At 44.1% G+C, this 20,496-nt stretch overlaps 1 protein-coding gene across 1 annotated transcript in view; it reads right to left on the bottom strand.

The window, feature by feature from the left end:
- The window catches only part of PKHD1 (PKHD1 ciliary IPT domain containing fibrocystin/polyductin), a 255,473-nt gene that overhangs the window by 201,260 nt on the left and 33,717 nt on the right, over positions 1 to 20,496 (bottom strand). Inside the window, exons 28-34 of the mRNA XM_084515709.1 lie at positions 19,879 to 20,157; positions 17,269 to 17,399; positions 16,322 to 16,457; positions 9,472 to 9,667; positions 8,000 to 8,067; positions 3,779 to 5,392; positions 3,474 to 3,617 (exon numbers count right to left, since the gene is read on the bottom strand). Of these exons, the coding sequence (XP_084371835.1) occupies positions 3,474 to 3,617; positions 3,779 to 5,392; positions 8,000 to 8,067; positions 9,472 to 9,667; positions 16,322 to 16,457; positions 17,269 to 17,399; positions 19,879 to 20,157 (2,568 nt within the window). The remainder of the gene's footprint in view (positions 1 to 3,473; positions 3,618 to 3,778; positions 5,393 to 7,999; positions 8,068 to 9,471; positions 9,668 to 16,321; positions 16,458 to 17,268; positions 17,400 to 19,878; positions 20,158 to 20,496) is intronic.

The raw sequence follows: 20,496 nt of genomic DNA on the forward strand, positions 1-20,496 counted from the left end.
TAGATCTCACTGTCAGAACATTCTTGCCATGTAATCAATATGCATTTTTTTTTCCTCTTTCTTAATTTCATTTCCAGATTTGAAGGGCAGAAGGGACCATTTGGACCCATCAGAGACCCTCACTACTACTCAGATTCCAATTGCCACCGCATGCCCTCTTCAGATCTCCTGCACTTACTCATACAAATCACCCCATTTCCCTGGTTATAGTCCCCTGTGGCCCTACCCCGGTGCATCGCCCTGGTACATTTGCATGGCTGCATCCAAGGCTCTTTCATCTCGCTCCTTTTGCTCCATGCAATGAGCTCCACCAAGCTATGTCTCTCATTTAAACCAGCCTCATTTCATTTCTAGATTTTAATCTGAACCATCTTCCCTAAATATCCACTTTTACCAATGTAACCTGGCCAAGAGCAGGCCAGGGATTTGATCTAAAAGAGATCTCAAGAACTGTTACATCGGAGCCCTAAAGCCTGGCATGTTATTCCAAGCATCTTTACACAGCCAGGCAAAAAAAATAAATAATAATAATAATTACTATAAAAAAAAATCTGAGCACCACACTCAGATTTTTCACTGATGCATCTTCCTATCAGTTCACCTCCTTTTAAAGACACTTCTACACCTTCACCCCAGTGTCCAACATGCAATCTCAAACACTGTTTTACTGCAAAATATATATATGGTACTTACCCCAATATCACCTAATTGGAATATTCTGTTATTTTCTCACCTGCCTCAAGCTTCCTGCCAGTCTTCCCATCTTTCACAGGAGCACAATTCAATCCCACAGACATTAGCCATTTGTTCTGGAAATTTAACCTGAGATGAACAGCCCCCGCACCTCTATCTGCACTCCTCAAGAGCATTGCAACATGAGTAACAAAGGGAGAAACAGGGAAGAGAAGAGCTCTCAGGATCAAGTCAGTTATCTCTTTACCAGAATTTTAAAGACCGGTGGATTGGTTTTGTGTTTTTTGCTTTGTTTCTCATTGAAGGGACTCTGCTTTTGTCAATTTTGTTATCATTTTTTAAAACTTCTAGCATCTTTTTTTTTTAAAAAAAAAAAAAAAAAAAAAAAAAAAAAAAAAAAACTTTACTAGTTTTAAATCAACTTCCAATTTGATTTTTCTGTAGTTTGCAAAAGACAGCAGTTTCATAAAAGCACCTGGACTGTAGTGGGAAAGAAGTCACATTCCCTACTTGCAGAGCTTTCTGCTATGGATTTGATCACAAGAGCAAGCCAGGCAGGCTGGCTGGGGATTCCCACTTGAATCTCTCATCTTAAAGAGGTCAGAGACAACATGAGCTAGCACTGAGGTCCCAGGGCAAGGAGGATGTGCAAGCTGCAAGAGGCAAAGTCCCCCAGGCACGCAGCTGCAGGTAAAGAACGAGGTGAGGCTGGACTAACTGCACTTAACACCCTAAATGGTGAGGGATGCAATCCCCTAAGTATTAGGGGGAACTCTGGAAAGCAGCACAGATGTCATATGTAGATGTGCAGCCCATGTTCAAACCTCTCAGGGAGAGCAAATAGCCTAGCAAACTTTTAGAGACTTAATCATCCTGTACACACACCAATGACATACACAAGAGAAGCGTTTTTGGCAACTCAGCTGATGAGATCTGCAAGGCTGCAAAATACAGAGCAGGAAATAGAGGGGTTGTCTTGTAAGCGGACTAAAGGAGGGTGAGTGCATCCCTTTGGTTAGGGGGGTTTTGCCCCCCTTGCACCTTCTCTTCCAAAAACCATAAAGCAACAAGCAGGCAGCGATCGGCGTTCGCCTGCTGACATCTAGTGCCAATAAAAAACATTGCGGTCCTGCCTCTTACACATTTTCTCCAGACTCCCCCTGCTGCCTTACCCCCCAGTGAATTTTGAGCACAGTTATTAATGTTGTCACAGTTTGGATCAATTTGATTACATTTTATTCTGCTATTCTTTCTGCAATAACCAGAATGGCTTGTTTTATGGTCTGCTCTTTTTTGTTGTTGTTGGCACTCCAGCATGTTGCCTTTGAAAAAATAATGATAAATAGTTTTGTGGACTATGTTGAGATCCAAGAAAAAGAAAGAGAAAGAGGGAAAGAGAAGGAGAGGAGGAGAAAAAACTGAGCCCTTTACAAATTCTCAGCATCTCCGTTTGAGTGCGGGGGTGGGGGGGATTCTTTTCCTGGTATTCCTCATAGATAAAGAAGCAAACCAGTCTAAATGACAAGAGCTACTTCAGAATTTCAGAATAACAGAGGCTGGAAGGAACATCTGGTTGCCTCTCATCCTAACCCCTGATCAAAGCAATGATAAACATCACGTTGGATTGATTTCTCAGCAGCTAATCTAGTCGTGTTCTGACTGTCTGCAAGGATGGAGATTACCTTATCTTTGAGCAAAACCCTAGCAATGTACCCTGATGGAAACCCCCAAAAACACCATTCTTCCAGATCCCCCCAGGGAGGAGAGATCTCTGGTCACCTGGACAGCCACAGAATGGCAATGATTTCTGGAGGAGGTCTCTGGATGTTCTTCTGTCATCGGAGCTATGGAGGTGCTGAAGTGGTGTGCTACCAAGCGTTGCAATGCTGCAGCACCAAGGTAGTCCCTCTGTCCATAGGGTTTGGGGAATGACACATATCTCAGGGATTTAAACATCTTCAATACAGCCTCTTGCAAGACATCAGGAGCTTAATCCTGTGCTGCCAATAGGGAATGGAGGAAGTATGTCTTGTTCAAACATGTGCCCATTTGTAAGCATTTCCTCCAAAATTCAGGAAAGCTCTTCTTTGAGAGAGCTGGAGAACATGGCAGCATTCCCTGCAGTGCTGCCTCTCTCCAGATAAAGAGGATGCTCTGGCTGTGGGACGATCCCATCCTGCTCTCAATGAATTCAAATCCTTATTTCCAGCTTCCCAAAGGTATGAACTGGCCATAGCAAGGCATTCAATCACCCTTACAGATATTCACCCTTCCCCACCAAGCCCTTACCCTGCTGATGCTGTCCTGCCATGCAGGAAAAAAAAAAAAAAAAAAAAAAAAAAAAGCCATTTAAGGTAGCTCAAGTCACTAAACCAACCATGGGAGCCAAGAGGCACTTGGGTACCCAGCCCAAAGCTCCCATGCACATTTTATGTGAGATGGATTTCCCAAGGAATAGCTGCCACAGGGAACTGCTGTCACTTTGCACATCCCAAATATAGCCACAAAGCATGTGTGGCAGCTCTGGCCACAGGCACATGGTGGATCCAGTCCAAAGCCTACGGCCATTGATGCCAAAACACCCCCTGGCAGTAACGGACTTTGGACTGAGCTCAAAAAGCAAAAGCAGAGGCTATTTTGGCCCCTCTCCTCTCTCCAGGGCTGCTTCTACTCTTTGTTTCCCTGGGACAAGACACACTACGACCACTCCACCTTTCAGGTCAAGTTGGGGTTTTAGAGGATGATTTTAATGCAACCCCAGGTTTTGTGTCTTAGCTGACCGTGTAAGCGTGGGGCAAGGCAGCACAGGTCAGTCGTCGTTGCATTGTCCAACATTTCACAAGGCGCACCGCAGATCGTCACCAAAGTCTGCCCCGGGTCAAAACCAGTCCCATGCAGGTGAACTGCTCCTCCAGCCAAGCCACCTTGGAAAAGGACAGAAAATGGATTTGAGTCACAGACCAACAACTAGCTATCATCAGGGGTATTTTTTTAAACTCATAACTTTTGCACAAAAAATTTATAGTTATCACAATCCATTACACAGTACCCCTTGGAGGAGCTGTGACAGCTCCTCGTGACTTACCCCAGTTGTGATACACGGCTGTCACCACCAGCTGAGAGATGAAGGTCAGGTTGGAGGAAGCCCAGCCCCTGGGAACATCCAGGCCCAGCACAGGGTACTCTCCAGCAGGGAGTGGAGGAGCTGAGCACTGCAAAGTGGAGCGAGCGATGGTGACACCACCACAAGCAGAGTTTCCAATAAATACATGGATGGTGTCCATCTCTGTGACCTGGGATACGTTCATCGTTAAAAGGAGGCCAGTGGCAACAAGTGAAAGGAAAGTTGGTGTAGACTCCTCGCTGTAGCTTATGCTTCCAATGCCATAGGAGGTGCCATCCACTGTTAGCCTCAGAGCCCTAGTGCCTTTGCCTGGAGGCACCGTACACTGGATAGCTACACAGGTGACATTGAGAATGAGACATGGGAGATAATCAATGAAAACAGAAGTCCTGTTCTTTCCTCTCAGTGCTGAGCCTGCTAATGTGAGCAGGCCCCCACCGTTGGTGCTGAAGTTTTGAGGGTAAAACCGGTGCACCTGAGGTGTGATGGTGACAACACCAACTGCCCTCCTGAAGCAAGCTTGCCCACTTCTCCTGTTGGATACGGAAATGTTATGTTCCCCAGGGGCAAGGCAGTCAGTCTGGCACTTGATGCTTGTCTCGTTCCAGAAGGTTACCTTACAGACAGCCTGGTTATTCACGTGTACCACGGGGCTGTCACTTGGCCATGCCAGCCTCTGCCCTGTGATCGTCACGTAGGTGAATGTCCCGTTGGTCTCCCAGTCCACCAGATCCACAAGAGGGGTTGACTGTTCATGAAGGTGGAGCGTACAGTCCCCCAGGCAGACACTGCTGATCCCGTTGACAGTCACTGTGACATTAAGAGCCCAAGATGACTCAGCCAACTGATTGTAAGGCAAAAGCTGTGCCCCTGGAAGGACGATGCAATGAATGGCATTGTTATTAGAGCTCTGGATCTCACAGGAATAATTACCATCCAGGCTGACCTGTACCCTGTTCCTCCTGGATTTTAAAGCAACACCAGCTATAGTAAGCAGCATCCCACCACAGATTGACCCTTGTGATGGGGATATGGAGGTTATCTGTGGAGTTACTGTGAGGGTCTGCAGCCTTGCTGCCACACGAGCATATCCGAGCTGTCTCTGGATAACCCGCACAGGGTAAGTCTCAGGTTCCAGGTTGTCCAGTGGTAAAGAGCACTCATAAAACAATGCAGACTCATTGCCATGCTGAAACTCAAGCTCACACTCACTGTCTCCAAGCTTAGCCGCAGAACCAGAGATGTTTATCCCCTGGATGCTCAAGAGCAGGCTGATCGCTGTGATTTCTGTTTCAACACTGGTAATCACAGGTGTCAGAGCTCTTTGGTAAAGAAAGGTGGTGATGTTTTTTGCAACAGAAACATGCTGAAGTGAGCTACTGCTAATGAGTACATTCACTCTGACAGAGATGTCTTGAGAATCTTCATTAAGCAAATCAGCAGCTGGTGGGGTCAGGCACCAAATGGTCTCCTCTTCCAAGCGGGTAACCAGGCAGGTTTGCCTGTTCATTGAAACAGAAATCAGGGACTGATTTTGGCTAAAGCCAACCCCAGAGATCGTGAGCAGTGTTCCACCTTGGAAGAAAAACACACCACAAGACAGAAGGACATTATGTGTAGGAAAGGAATTAATAGTTAAAATTCACAAACCATGATAAAGCTGATAAGCATAATAGTTTATCCAAGCTGAATGGAAGAAAGAATTAAGTCCTTTTTTTGGAACAGGACAGCCACTGAAAACAGCAGTCAAGTATCAGCATAATCCTATGTAGGCTAGAGGCTGACATTCTAAGATAGCCAGGGACCATCATGGCAGCAAAAAAATCACAGCATCACAGAATGAAAGGAAGCAGTTGTGAGAGGACCCCTGAAACTGAACAGAGACTCAGCTCTTCAGGGAACGAGGTTTAGGGAGGCAAGTGTGTGGATGGTAAAGACAGCTTGGTCCTTTTGCATACAGGGAAACAAGATGTGGTTGTTGTTGTTATTAAAAACAAACAAAAACAGACCAGAACCACAGAGCTTCCTTCAGTCTTCAGTTCCTCCTGGTGCCTCAAGCAGAGGGCCAGGTTCCATATGTGCCATGCACAGACAGCCACTTGTCCTTGAGGAAGCGGCCAGAGAAGTTGACACAATAATGAGCACTTCCAGCTTCAAGACCTCTCCTACCTACATGCTCCAAGTCAGCATCATTTAAGATGGGGAGAACAGGTAGGGGAAGAGAAGAGCAGGTCCCCCACCACAGGAGGTGACCAAAGGTTCCCACGCATGGGCTGAAGGAAGGCAGGTTGTCTGCTTTCCCCTGGGGTTGCCCGCATTTTTTGTTCTTCCCCGGGCCTTCATTTATGACCATGGAAGATGACAACAAATGTGCAAGTAGACTCTTGGTGTGAACCATTCATATGAAAAAATAATTGAGGAGATACATACATATCATACAATAAACATTAATACAATACATAAGGTTGTGATATCCAGCTGAGTCAGGCCTTGTGTCTAGTGTTGGAAGCTGGAAGTTTCCTGGAATTACCATCATATGCAGCTCCAGTCATATCATCTCCCTAAAGCATCCTACATTTGGTAGACTGGTTATCTTTGCTCTGATCCTAGGATGTGGCAATGGAGTCTCCCTCTCCATAGTTACAGGAGAAAGAGCTTTGAGGGGCTGTGCCACCCACCTGGCGGCCAAGAGTAGGTACAAATTTTCTGCGATAAGCATGAATCCTGATGGCTGGATTTACATGACTGTGCAAAGCAGCACTGTTACCCTGTCTCCTGTGTGCTGAGAATATAAACAGCACTGAAGAGCAGCAGTCTGGATTTTAGAAAGAGGTAATCTAAAAATTGCAAATCCCTCAGCATTCCCAATTCCATGCTCCCAAGCCTATAGCTGCCTCACTTAAAGCCAGCTGAAGCATCTCTCCATCTTCCTTTAGTTTGCCTCCCAGTGCCCTGCCTTGCTTAACCCTCTTTGTACATTAAGCTCATGCCCTTCCTTTTCCCATGGCCTAGCTGAAAAATAACTTATTTTATAATGGGGTTCAGTTTCACTGAGCTCAAATACAGAATTTAGATGGCCACACAGATTGCACAGACATCCAGTGATAAGAAAAAAGGGGTGAGGGAAGGTGCTTTTTGTATCAATGAGATTCTAAATTGGTTTAAGCCCTTCACAAAACTACAGCCAAGAGTTAATCAGTTATTTAACTTCCAATTCACCCCTAAAGATAAAAGAAGGGTGCAATATTTTTTTTCTTAATGTAGATAATTCTTAAGAAGTGATAACCTTTGCTCTCTAAGCTCTCATCTTTAAAGGCTTGAGCACGTCACAAACTATTGAACTAATCATGTACCACAAAGCCTGAGTTTTGTATTTTTAGGTGAGTTGTGAGGCTGGGAAAGGAATGCGTGGAGAACCTGCAGTTACATCACAGGAATTTGTTTTCAAAGGGTTCACGTAATATTCACTAAATGGATTCAACCCCACACCCCCAACCACACGACAAAATAAACGACCTCAAATCTGTGTTTTAAGAGTTAAAGTGAAATTTGTTTTTTAATTCAGTGATACTTTGCTCTGAAACACAGCTGAATGATTTCCCATGTTTAAAAGTTTGGAATGTGATTAATAAATATTTAAGTTTTGATTAAAATTAACACTGAAGAAGGTTTGTTTGTGTATGCTTTTGTTTGTTGTTGTTGTGGGGTTTTTGTTTGTCTTTATGAGTTAACAAAACTAAATGCTCTAACTGGGATCAATTGAAAAAAGAGTTTGCTTGAAACCACGATTCTACCATGCCTACCATTTCATTTCCACACAGAAAGCTGTGAAATTTGGAGGCGTAATGACTGAAAGATACAGCACGGATGAGTCAGGTGTGGGAGTGCTTTCTATTCCCAAAGGGAACATGCCAAGATACATGAGCATAGACAGGGAAATCACATTCAAAGCACAGGTTCCCCTGAGCCAGCCGACCAGATTGAGGGATGCTCACTACGATCCCACATTTCCAGGCTGCTTCTGTCTGCCAGTTGGTGTCTGCATAATAAAGAGTCACAGATTTAAAACACCTTCACTTAAACTGATGTGAAATGGGATGCCCTTCCCAGTCCTGCAGGGAAATTGTGCCCTTGATCCCTTTGACCTCCATAAGTGGCTGCAGATGTACCGCCGCTGCTTACCCAGAAAGGAGCCGCAGCACGGCTCAATGCTGAAGATCTCCGAGACATAGTGGATTAACAGCTCTGCCCTGGAAAACAAGCAACACAGAAGGTTTGGGTTTGTTTGTTTTTTTGGGAATTGTTTGTTTCTATTTTCCTCTCCTTCTGCAATGCTGTTCTTTCCTCCTCAAAATTGGAGGGCCAAATGCCCACCCTTTGCTCTATTTCCCAAGGAACCACAGCAACAAGACCACCCAGTTTTCCAGGTGATTTGAGCTATGTCTGTCAGGAACCTTGTCTATTGGCAGCCTGTGGGCCAAATGCAGTCCGTGCAGCACAAATGAATTGCCTAAATGAAGAAACAAGAATGAGGGCTACATGGCTACACATCCCAGTGTAGCCATGCCAACAGACCGGAGATCCTGAGAACAGCTGCCTCCCCTCCTTTATTCCTCCCATGGAAACTAAGTAGTGGAGATAACTGCAGCAAGAGGAAAACCAGGCATAACCTCCCAAAGCCCACTCGGACAGGGGTGTAGCTCTGCTTCTGTCCCACTTGCATCTATTTATCCTCCTCATCACCCTCCTTTCAAAAACAATCCCTGCCCTAAAAAGACATGGTACAGCAGCACACCTTCCCAAGCCTGCAATCCATCCCACCAGAGATCAGGGTTGCCTTCTGAGACAATCCATCTCCCTCCACTCTCTGTTCCTGGAGACAAAGTGATGGTGCAGCTAACAGACTCCAATATCAGATGGGATGAAGCCCCGTGCATCATCCCTCTGACCACAGGCTTCCTACTTCTGAAGTCCATTGGTGCAACAAGAAGCTTAGGGTGGTTTTTGAGCAACATGTGCAGCCCCTTCCTCCTAATACCATTGTTTCAAGATCATTCCTAGCAATTGTCACAGATAAAAGCTGTGTAGCTGAGGAACAAAACTGTGCTGCTTGAGAATGCATTGCTGATCTCACTTCCAGGTGGGTTTTCCCCTGCATTTTAATTCATTTGTACAGCATTTATCTAGGAAAAAACTCAGTGTCACCTTAAAATACAGGAATAGAATCATTTGAAAACTCTCCAAACAAAGCATTTTTTTCCAAACTAGCTTGTTTATTCTCATGAAAAAAGTGTTTCTTTTCTTCTGCTGTTTTCCTACAGCAGGATGTATCTGCATTTGACCTGAATTTGTGAATACCTTTGATTGCCTGAATATGCATTTTTCATCAAATCAGCTGTTTTTTCTAAAATGTTTCTCTCCTGCCTCCTACTGATCTAAAGGGAGTTAATTGACTGGCATTAGCAGTTTGCTGACTTGGGTTCCACAGATCAATAAGTGCCTTGATAATTATTCATAATTTTATACCATACAGCAGATTTCACTGTGAGGCACAGGATTTGTGAAAACTTTTACCTTTATTTTCAGATTAACCCTAAAATACCAAATAGGATAGAGAAAGAAATTTATATCTTAAGTGCACACTTTCACACTACCTGTTTGATGTGACAGCAACACCGTTGATTATGACAGAAATATTGTACCATCCTGCAGCCAAGGCTGGAAGGGTCACGTTAACACCATGGTCTGTCTGTGCTTGGATCTGTGCCCAGGAGTGCCCAATTTGGACCTTGACTTCTGCCCCTTGGTAGCTGGTAAACAAGGATATTCCAATCTGAAGCTCCTGACCCCCTAGAGAGGAGAATTGATGAAACCATTTCAGTGTTTCTGGCAAGTTATTTTAGCACGTGTAAGCATCACCTGAGGATGAGTGTGGAGTCACATCATCCCAGAACAGGTCCATTCTTGTCCATCAGCCAAAACTAAAATCTAGGAAACTGCAGTGTTTCTGTGTCCTATTCATCCCTTGGCTTCCCTGATAAGATCATCAGCCACCAAGGTTGTCTTGAGACATTAGTACTGTGAACTTGGCTATGCTCATCTAGAGCTACTTCTAGATGAGCTCAGTCTAAAAGATATTTAGGGTAAGATCTGTATGTCCTTAAATGTCTATCCTAAATATCCACAGCTACTTAAGAGTCAAATCCAGAATTTCTAAAGCTCATGAACTGGAGCTGAGTGAGGGATTTCTCCTAAATCCCTGACAATGATCCACACCACACTTTCCAGTGCTAACTTTGGAGGTATTTAAACTTTAAAGGAGCCTCCCACAGCTAAATGAAAACTACATGAAAATTTCCTTGAGTGCCTGAAGTCAGATGCTCATGAATACTCCAAAGCACCTTGTTTTCAGGAAACGGGTCACTCTCTCCTATTTAAGCTCAGTTGTGAGCTAAATTACATTCAGATGGGAGAGGGTACTTTCCCTTACTTGTGTATTCCGTAGTAATAGAAAAAGACAAGAACTGTAGGAAAGGGAATTTCATAACTTAAATTCCTCCTGAAATAGCTTAAAAATGTAGGCTGGTATGCTTCAGTGCAAATAAAGGCTCTGAGATAGCTATCTGCATTCAAGGAGGAGAAACAGAGCCTTTATGGCATGATTTATCTTATTCTGAGGAAGATACCCAAGATAGCTCTGCTGAATCCCACCACAAAACTGCTAATTTCTCTTTGCAGACCACATAACAAACACAGGCAGAGACATGTTCAGGAGGTAAATCTCATCCCACAGTCAGCTCCAAAGAATGTGGGTTCAGCTGCTCAGCAGCAGAAACATACAGGACCAGAACGAGTCTTCCACTACAATTCCCTACTGTCAGACAACTACACTACATAAATCCCTTTCCTAAATTCATCAGGCAAAAGGTGTTAACAGCCCTTTACCATATACAGATGCTGCCCAGCCTGACACACCTGTCTACCCACAGCATTGATCCAGAATAATTACTGAGGACCAGCTGAGCCAGAACAGCTCCATTTTTGTGCACTCCTCTTCCTCACTTCATCACAGAATCATCTAGGTTGGAAGAGACCTCCAGGATGACCTAGTCCAACCTCTGACTTAACACTAACCAGTCCTCCACTAAACCATATCACTAAGCTCTACATCTAAACATCTTTTAAAGACCGCCAGGGATGGTGACTCCGCCAGTTCCCTAGGCAGCCCATTCCAATGTCTAACAACCCTTTCGGTAAAGTTCTTCCTAATATCCAACCTAAACCTCCCCTGGCGCAACTTTAGCCCATTCCCCCTCTTCCTATCACTAGGCACGTGGGAGAATAGACCAACCCCCACCTCACTACAGCCTCCTTTAAGGTACCTGTAGAGAGCAATAAGGTCACCCCTGAGCCTTCTCCAGGCTGAACAACCCCAGCTACCTCAGCCACTCCTCATAAGACTTGCTCTCCAGACCCATCACAAACTTCGTTGCCCTTCTCTAGACTCACTCAAGCACCTTGATATCCTTCTTGTAGTGAGGGTACCCAAAACTGAACATGGTACTCAAGGTGTGGCCTCACCAGAGCCGAGTACAGGGGGACAATCACTTCCCTAGACCTGCTGGCCACACTGCTTCTTATACAAGCCAGGACGCTGTTGGCCTTCTTGGCCACCTGAGTACACTGCTGTCTCATATTCAGCCGACTATCCACCATCACTCCCAGCTCCTTCTCTACCTGGCAGCTTTCCAACCACTCATCTTCCAGCCTGTAGCAGTGTTTGGGGTAAAATTTTTTTTTTTATTTTATTTTCTTTCTACAGGAAACAAAAAGAGATGGTCATATACATGGTGGACACAAAAACAGCACAGTTCCTTGCAGAGGACTCAAGCACAGAGCCCAAAAAAAAAAAAAAAAAAAAAAAAAAACACTCAGGTCCACAAATGCCAATAGGATATGAATGCACAGCAGCCCCAGCAGGGATAAACACAGACTTATCCTTCACAGATGAAAAAGGTGACCCTGCTCAGTCTCTAGGTAATACCACACCTATGTGGTCAAGCCCCTTGTGGCATGTACTGAAGCTCTTTGTGAATTCTCTGGAGAGTTACACAAATGGCTTGATATACCTAGGGTTTAAAACATAACCCAAAACCAGAGGTGTACCCCACAACATCCCAAAAACAAGTTAGCCAGCAACCTCTCTAAATATCCTTCTATTAAAGGAATTCCAAGCACTTAAAATCTAGAAGGCTATAAGATCTAAAGACTCTACAACCAGCAAAACAACACAAAAAAAGCTCAAGAAATATGAGAAACTGTCCCTAGCCCTGAAAAACACTACACCTTACGTGCCTACTAATGCTGTTATCAGATACTCACTGTCACAGGGAACTTGGGTGAACTTTCCCCTAAACCCTGCTCCATTGCTTTAACACCAAGTTACACCAAGGGTGTAACTTTGATAATATTTGACATACAGGTAAATGCACAAGGTCACGTTCACAGTAAACCTCATAATTCTGCAAAAATCATAAGAGACCTAGAACCACAAAGCAAACACGAAGTAGCATCACCTTCCTATCCATAAACATGCTCTAAAAATTACTCACCTGAAGAAAAGATGCATGCATTAAAGGCACCTACTTACTATATAGCTTGCTTTACTCTAAAACATCCTACTAGTTGTTGCCTCAAAAAGATGTGCTTACCTCTCTCAACTTTGAAACACATCAGCCCATGCACTCTGACCCACCTAAAGAAGCATGCACCTGGCTGAAGGAAAAATAAAGCACTCACCCCAAAGAGCAGCTCAGGGGGAAAGAGCTCTCTGGTGGGCCACAGCTGGCCCACCTGGCACTCAACCTATCACCTGGGAAAGGGGTTGGGCAAAGAAAAAAATGTAGAAATCAAGCAGAATGAGCAGCAGCTGTGTTGTTTTTGTTTATCTGGCTTAGCTTGACAGCATGTAAAGCACAGCACCGAGAACTGGGCTGTTTCTAGAAGCAACAATTCCCATGCTTTTGCTTCAGCTTTGAATATTGAAAGAATAATCTAAGTAAGTAACTGAAACTATTTCAACTGGAATTAGCTCAAACCTTTCTTTGTACTTTCTTTACACTCACGGTAGATGAAGACATCTCTATATTAATTCTCTTAGACTTATAGCTGTTTTATGCTCTTACCTTGTCCTAAACAGAGTGAATTTTTATGGTTTAACTCATCCTTAACAGAGACTCATATCCAAATAGCAATTTTATCCACCAAGCAGAGGCCGGGGTCATTTGAGTCTAACACAGCCCCCAAAGCTGTTACAATCCCTGCAGCCTCCAAGAAACTTTTCCTTTCCACAAAGCAGGAGAGTCTCTACAAAGCTCCCCTCAGCTCAGAGATCCTCTAAGCAGACCTGGAAACCAACAGATTTCAATTCAGCATGCACAGAGTAAAATAAAAGTTTGAAAGCCTGTGAAGCTGAATATATTAATAACACGAACTCTTTGGACTCTTGGTCAATTGTCAGCTTAATCCTAGATGCCTGGAAGGCATTGGTGTAATTTATTTATTCTTTTTATTACATAGGAGGAAAAAACTATATTAAAAGCTGAAGCCATGGAGGTTCTGAATAGATGATTGAACTCAGCCCCACCACTGTTCAGGAGACACTATAACATAGAGGAATTTCTTGCACCTTGGCTGCCCGCAGCTAGAAAAATCTCCCCTTGGTGCTATCGTACCTGAATAATATTCAAATGGTAAAGGACGTTTTCTCTTATTTATGCATTCTGGAGTAATAGGAAATGACAAGGGCACTGGGGAAAGAAATGGAAATAGTAGGCGTGCAGCAAGAAGCCCGCTTTATCACCAGCACAGTCATCTCACCCCTCACATCCCCACTAATTCTGGCCACATCACTGAGCTGGGGGGAGCTTTGTTAAGATGTGTACTGGCGAGGTTGGAAAAAGAGAGAAAAAAAATATCAGAGTGTATCCTTGGAAAGAGGGGAATAGGGTACATAGAAATCACAATGTGAATCACAACCCTAAATAAAGCTATTCAAAAGACAGAAATGCTAAATACTCCATGGTGTCTACTCAGGATTTTGCCCCTGCAAAGCCTGTGAAGTCTATGTTCATATTCAAAAGTAATGGTTCACCAGGTCAAAAAGAAGGAAACTGGCTTGGAAACAGTAACTACCAAAATGAGCACTGCCTCTCTTTTGTTTTCAGCAATCTAAAACGCATGTCACCCTCTGACTACAGCCCACCCTTTGGGACTCTGGAGAAGTGCATTCTCCAAAGCTCATTTCTCCTGCCACTGAACCTGCTACCAAGAATGAGTGGGTGGGATTGTTTCAGAGAAAAGTTAGAGAAGTATAAACTCTAAAGGAACAACATACTGTACTTGACACTCTGCGGACATGATTCATACTGGGCTAAGGCAAGCAACTCATTTTCTTATATAAGATAGAGAAAAAAAAAGAAAAAAAAGAAACCAGGTGTGATCAGAACCTGCAGGGGGCACGAGGACTACAAGATAAAAGAATCACAGAATCAAAGAATTTCTAGGTTGGAAGAGACCTCAAGATCATCGAGTCCAACCTCTGACCTAACGCTAGCAGTCCCCACTAAACCATATCACTAAGCTCTACATCTAAATGTCTTTTGAAGACTTCCAGGGATGGTGACTCCACCACTTCCCTGGGCAGCCTGTTCCAATGCCTCACAACCCTTTCGGTAAAGAAGTTCTTCCTAACATCTAACCTAAAACTCCCCTGGCTCAACTTAAGCCCATTCCCCCTCGTCCTGTCACCAGGCACGTGGGAGAACAGACCAACCCCCACCTCGCTACAGCCTCCTTTGAGGTACCTATAGAGAGCAATAAGGTCGCCCCTGAGCCTCCTCTTCTCCAGGCTGAACAAGCCCAGCTCCCTCAGCTGCTCCTCGTAGGACTTGTTCTCCAGGCCCCTCACCAGCTTCGTCACCCTTCTCTGCACCCGCTCAAGCACCTCGATGTCCTTCTTGTAGTGAGGGGCCCAAAACTGAACACAGTACTCGAGGTGCGGCCTCACCAGAGCTGAGTACAGGAGAAAGATCACCTCCCTAGTCCTGCTGGTCACACTGTTCCTGATACAAGCCAGGATGCTGTTGGCCTTCTTGGCCACCTGAGCACACTGCTGGCTCATATTCAGCCGACTATCCACCATCACTCCCAGGTCCTTCTCTGCCTGGCAGCTCTCCAACCATTCCTCTCCCAGCCTGTAGCTCTGCTTGGGGTTATTGCGCCCCAGGTGCAGGACCCGGCACTTGGCCTTGTTGAACTTCATGCAGGTGACCTCAGCCCATTGGTGCAGCCTATCCAGATCCTCCTGCAGAGCTTTCCTACCCTCAAGCAGATCGACACACGCACCTAACTTGGTGTCATCTGTGAACTTACTGAGGGTGCACTCAATCACCTCAGCCAGATCATCGATGAAGATATTAAAGAGGACCGGCCCCAGCACTGAGCCCTGGGGGACACCACTAGTGACTGGCCTCCAACTGGACTTGGCTCCATTCACCACAACTCTTTGGGCCCGGCTATCCAGCCAGTTTCTAACCCAACAGAGCGTGCACCAGTCCAAGCCAAGAGCAGCTAGTTTCTTGAGGAGAATGCTGTGGGAGATGGTGTCAAAAGCCTTGCTGAAGTCAAGGTAGACCACATCCACAGCCTTTCCCTCATCCACCCAGCGCGTCACTTTGTCATAGAAGGAGATCAGGTTCGTCAAGCAGGATCTGCCTTTCATAAACCCATGCTGACTAGGCCTGATCGCCTGCTTGCCCTGCAACTGCTGCGTGATGACTCTCAGGAGGATCTGCTCCATGAGCTTCCCTGGCACTGAGGTCAAACTGACAGGCGTGTAGTTCCGGCCCTTCTTGTAGATGGGCGTCACATTTGCTAGCCGCCATTCAACTGGGACCTCCCCCGATCACCAGGACTGCTGATAAATGATGGACAGTGGCTTGGCCAGCTCCTCTGCCAGTTCTCTCAGTGGATCCCATCCAGCCCCATTGACTTGTGCACATCCAAGTGCCATAGCAGGTCACCAACCAGTTCTTCATGGATAGTGAGGGCCACATCCTGCTCCCCATCCCCTTCCACCAGCTCAGGGTACTGAGTATCCAGAGAACAACTGGTATTGCCACTAAAGACTGAAGCAAAGAAGGCATTGAGCACCTCTGCCTTTTCCTCATCTCTTGTAACTAAGTTTCCCCCCGCATCCAGTAAAGGATGGAGATTCTCCTTAGTCCTCCTTTTTGTGTTGATGTATTTATAGAAACGTTTTTTGTTATCTTTAATGGCAGTAGCCAGATTGAGCTCCAGATGACAAAAGAAAACAACAAAAAACAGCATAACATCACCAAACCCCATGGACCTCAATTTCTTCAGTCCCACCACCGTCAGCAGTAACAGCAGTTCTGCAGATGATGTCCCATACACGTCCACTTGCACTTAAGCACTTTTCACCTGCTATGCCACTTTGGTTCCTGCTCAGTGATACAACAGTAGGGTTTAAGGAAGGGTCATACTGGAACAAGTTGGTGACTGTTGTTGATTGGTACCCAGAAACTAGCGTCACGTGGACAGCAACATCTTCTGCTCCCTGGAAACAGAAGCAAGGAAAACATCGAGGATAAGAGTGCACCAATACAAGAAAAATAGTTATTTCTTATATTCATGTATTCAAACATCTCCCACATTTAATAAGTCAGGCACATGGCACTGCCAAATTTGCATATACATTAGACTCAAATGTGTGTGTTTTTGTCTCTAGAGGCACGTCTGTGGAGAATTATAAATCTCGAAACAATCACAGACCATGCAGATTTTCATTTGCTCTATCTGCAATAGCTGAAGTCATAGGTATTGACTGTTATATCTCTACACTTAAATGGTTACATGTAATTTTGCCCTGCATCAGTGAGCACTGCTGCTAAAAATCCTTAGGCATGTTTTTGCATGACACACATATAAAGTCCAGAGGAAGTCCGGATATAAACAGGACGACTTGGGGCTGTAGAGTGTTCAGCAATATGAGTAAGTGCAATTCTCCCAGGCATGTTTAATCTGCTAGCAGACACTGAGCTGAAAGGGGCAGCATGCAGTTTTCCTGGAGTTAAAAGCCCCGTTTGTGTTTGCGTGAGGTTTAGCTAGAGATCATGCAATCTGTTAAATCATGTTAAATCATGTTAAACTGATTTTCAAAAATCTAACAATCTATTGTTGATTATGCTGGTCTAAACTGGACTTTAGACTGTAGGTGGAGTCCAGGTTAAACTATCCTGTAGCCTAAACTTGGCTGATAAGACTACCATTTGCCCTTTCACAAGTGTAGCTCAGGCCAGGACAATATAGAAAGGCCTGTAAGCTCTCCCCATACAGCTGACTGTAGCCAAAAATATGTGGTTTCTTACCCGAGAGGGAACTTTACATTCAATTCTTGTTGAATTTCTGGCATTGTCCAAAATTGGGCAAGGCTGAGATCCAAACAACACCAGGTTTACCCCTTCCAGACCAGTCCCCCTGAGAGCCACTCTCAGTCCTCCTACAAAACCAATTATGCTGTTACATCAAAGATGTGGAATGGCCTTTCTGACATGCAAAATATTCTTTATGAGTAGCAGACTACAAAAGCAAGTAATGTCTACTGCCTGATCTGATGATGATCTGCTTCCACTTTGCTATGCCCTGGCTTCCTCTTTCACCCAAGATCCTTCTTGTTTTCAAATCCAATTTGAATTCTTGTCCATGATACCAGTGGACTAGGTTTGTTTCTCAGTTTATTTTTTAATGACATACTTATTTAAGCCAGCAAGGTCTGGTCTGTGATCTCCCCCTTAGAAAGATCCCCAGCTCAAGAATGAAATAAGGAAGGAAGGAAGAAGCACTAAGAATGAAAAATGAGCTTAACACAGCAGGTGCTTTCACAGTTCAAATAGCTGCCAAGCACCCCGCTGTCAAAAAAGCCTGTAGCATGTGTCTAGGAAACTTAGGTTAGACAGGGGACTTGGCAGGGCTTGAGTCTTAGCAGAGTTGTGAGCAAAGTCAGGGGGCTCAATTCTGTGAAGCGCTGAGCAACCTTGGTTCTCATTTGTGCCAGCCAGAGCTAAGCATCCTCAGTCACATGCAAGATCACACCCAGCACAAGTTAGGCTTGCACTTGGCCTTTCTGCAGTGGCCAATTCCAGCAAATAGCCAATGCGGCCCCTCTGCTTTTTCAAGCAAGCAGAACATTTCAAAGAGGAATAGAAAAGAGAAAAGTAACAGACATTAATGGAAATTCTAACCTGGACTTAGTCCTTTGATGTGGTTCAGAAGAAAGAAAAAATTAAAAAGTAAGAAAAATTCCTCAAAACTTACAGCTGCTTGCTCTGAGTGCCAAGGACATTCTCGCTTCAATAAGGCAGAGTTTTAGCACTATGGCAGGACAGACAGGCTGCTCAGACTGGGCTTTCATTATTGCAGTCACTCAATGTGCATGTGTTATCAGGGCCATATTATAACTACTGAGCTTTTATGATGCTTTTCATGAATGATACAAATAAACTTCTATAGGAAAGACTATAATATTAGTGGCAGATTTCTTGGTATGTTTTCCTCAAAACATCATTTCCTCCTAATTCTGAAAACTACCAGAGAAGTCTAGAAGTATCATCCAGAATTCCTCTAACTGGCAGCAAAAGTGGGTAAACAGCAATCAGGTATGCTAACAGAAAGCTCATTCTGTTCTTGGGAGCACAGTAGTATCTTTGGAAAGTCATCCCACACTTACAGAAAGTTAGGTCTTGGTGAACTCCCAGCATGGCACCTCTGAGACCAGTGATATTTTGACAAGAATGACCTGATGCAGCAAAGTACAAGCTGCTTCTTGTTTCCTGCCCTGTACCATTAAGTTTGCAGGACCAGAAACAAGGAAGAACTCAAAACTGAATCCACTCGGCTTATGTGATAGTTGTCAGATAAGGAGCCTCAGATTTAGAGTACAAAATTCATGCATGTTGTGTAAAGACTAATGCTCTTAAGTTTTGATATCTACACATATCCATATGCAATGAAATACTGCATATGTGCACTTTACGATAAGATTGAAGAGAGGTATTTTAAATGGAAGAAATTAAAAACACAGATGGAAGCTGTAATTCTTTCCAATTAAAAATGTTCAAGGCATATGTAATGTAAGATAGCATTATACTTGCTTTCTTTTTAATGAGTGACAGATCACTGTAATTGGGAGAAGAGCTGGATTGTCAGGGAACAAAATGAGAAGCAAGACCCAAGCACTAAAACTTGTCATTGTTTTTTTCCCATTTTTTTTTCTTCATATGAATTAGAATGAGTCTCAACCTTATGCAGCATATGACTTTCGTTAGGGAAAAAAAACAGGAAAGAAAAGGACTAGGATAGTTTTCTTTCTATACACCACAACAGGAAGAGAGGAGATCTTGATTTTCAGTTTAGGAATTCATACATTCTTCCAAGTCCACCCCAAGGTCCACACAGGTTCACAGATCATAGTTCCCTCCTTCCAGCCACTCCAAGGAGGCCATCTAACCATCTAAACACAGGTGAGTTTTCCATTTTATCACTCAGAATAGAATAGAATCACCTCAATCACCTGAGATTAACGAAAGTTTAGCCATTTCATAATTAGGCAAGATGAATCCAAATGCTACCAATCCATGTGTCAAATGGACATAGGAAGACAAGCCACAAAACACCTTCTGAATTGCTGGAATGAATATACCTGCATTTAATTTTACTATTTCTAAATGATACTACTAAGAGAGGAGTTGGTTGCCCCCACAAAGAACCAAAGACTGACAGTCTTTATATTAAAAAATAATAAAAATAAAATAATAACAACAAAACCTTGCCTCAGTACTTTGTGGTACACAAAATATCCCCAGCTATGTTATTTATGTCAGATTAAGACCTTGGTTATGGAAGCAGGAGAACCAAAGCTGTTAAAAAGCAAGACACAGAAAGCAGACATCCAATAGAGCCTTTCTGGAGTTCAGACCTACCAATCTCCGAAGCTCTAGGAGGCTCAATAGCTACCAGCTTGGGCTGAACTCTCAGGAAGATGCCTTCTCCTGTGCTGGCATTGAGTGCGAAGCCATAAGGTCTCACTAGCAATGTCAAAAGGTAGACTCCAACTGGCAGCCTCTCCATATTGCAGACAACTTCAGTTCGATTCAAAGTTACGATGTGGCAGGTTGTGTTGTTCACCTCTACCTGCAGGGTAGTGTTCTGCTCAGTGAAGCCAGCACCCCTGATAACTACTGTGGCCTGAGATCCATCATCTGAAGGAATAAAATCAAAAAAATGATTCATGAATTTTTGAGTATCGATGCACAAGATTTACTTTTAACCAACAGTTAAGAGTTTTTAGCATCTTCATCGGCATATCCTGGAAACTAGAACACTGATGATCTTCTCATTGACCCCCATAATGCCTATTTCTGTTTGTTCCTGCCCAGCTACTACCTTTTTCTTAACTTAATTAAAAATAATTTGAACCAAGCCACCTTTTGCTCTGTTAAGCACCAAGCCTACCACTATTTCTCTCAAATTTGTGCTTCTACCATCCTCTTGCCTGTGCAAAACCATATTTGCACTACATATGCTCTAAGACCCAAACT

Source organism: Aythya ferina (genome assembly GCF_964211825.1).
Source record: "Aythya ferina genome assembly, chromosome: 3".
NCBI lineage: Eukaryota > Metazoa > Chordata > Aves > Anseriformes > Anatidae > Aythya > Aythya ferina.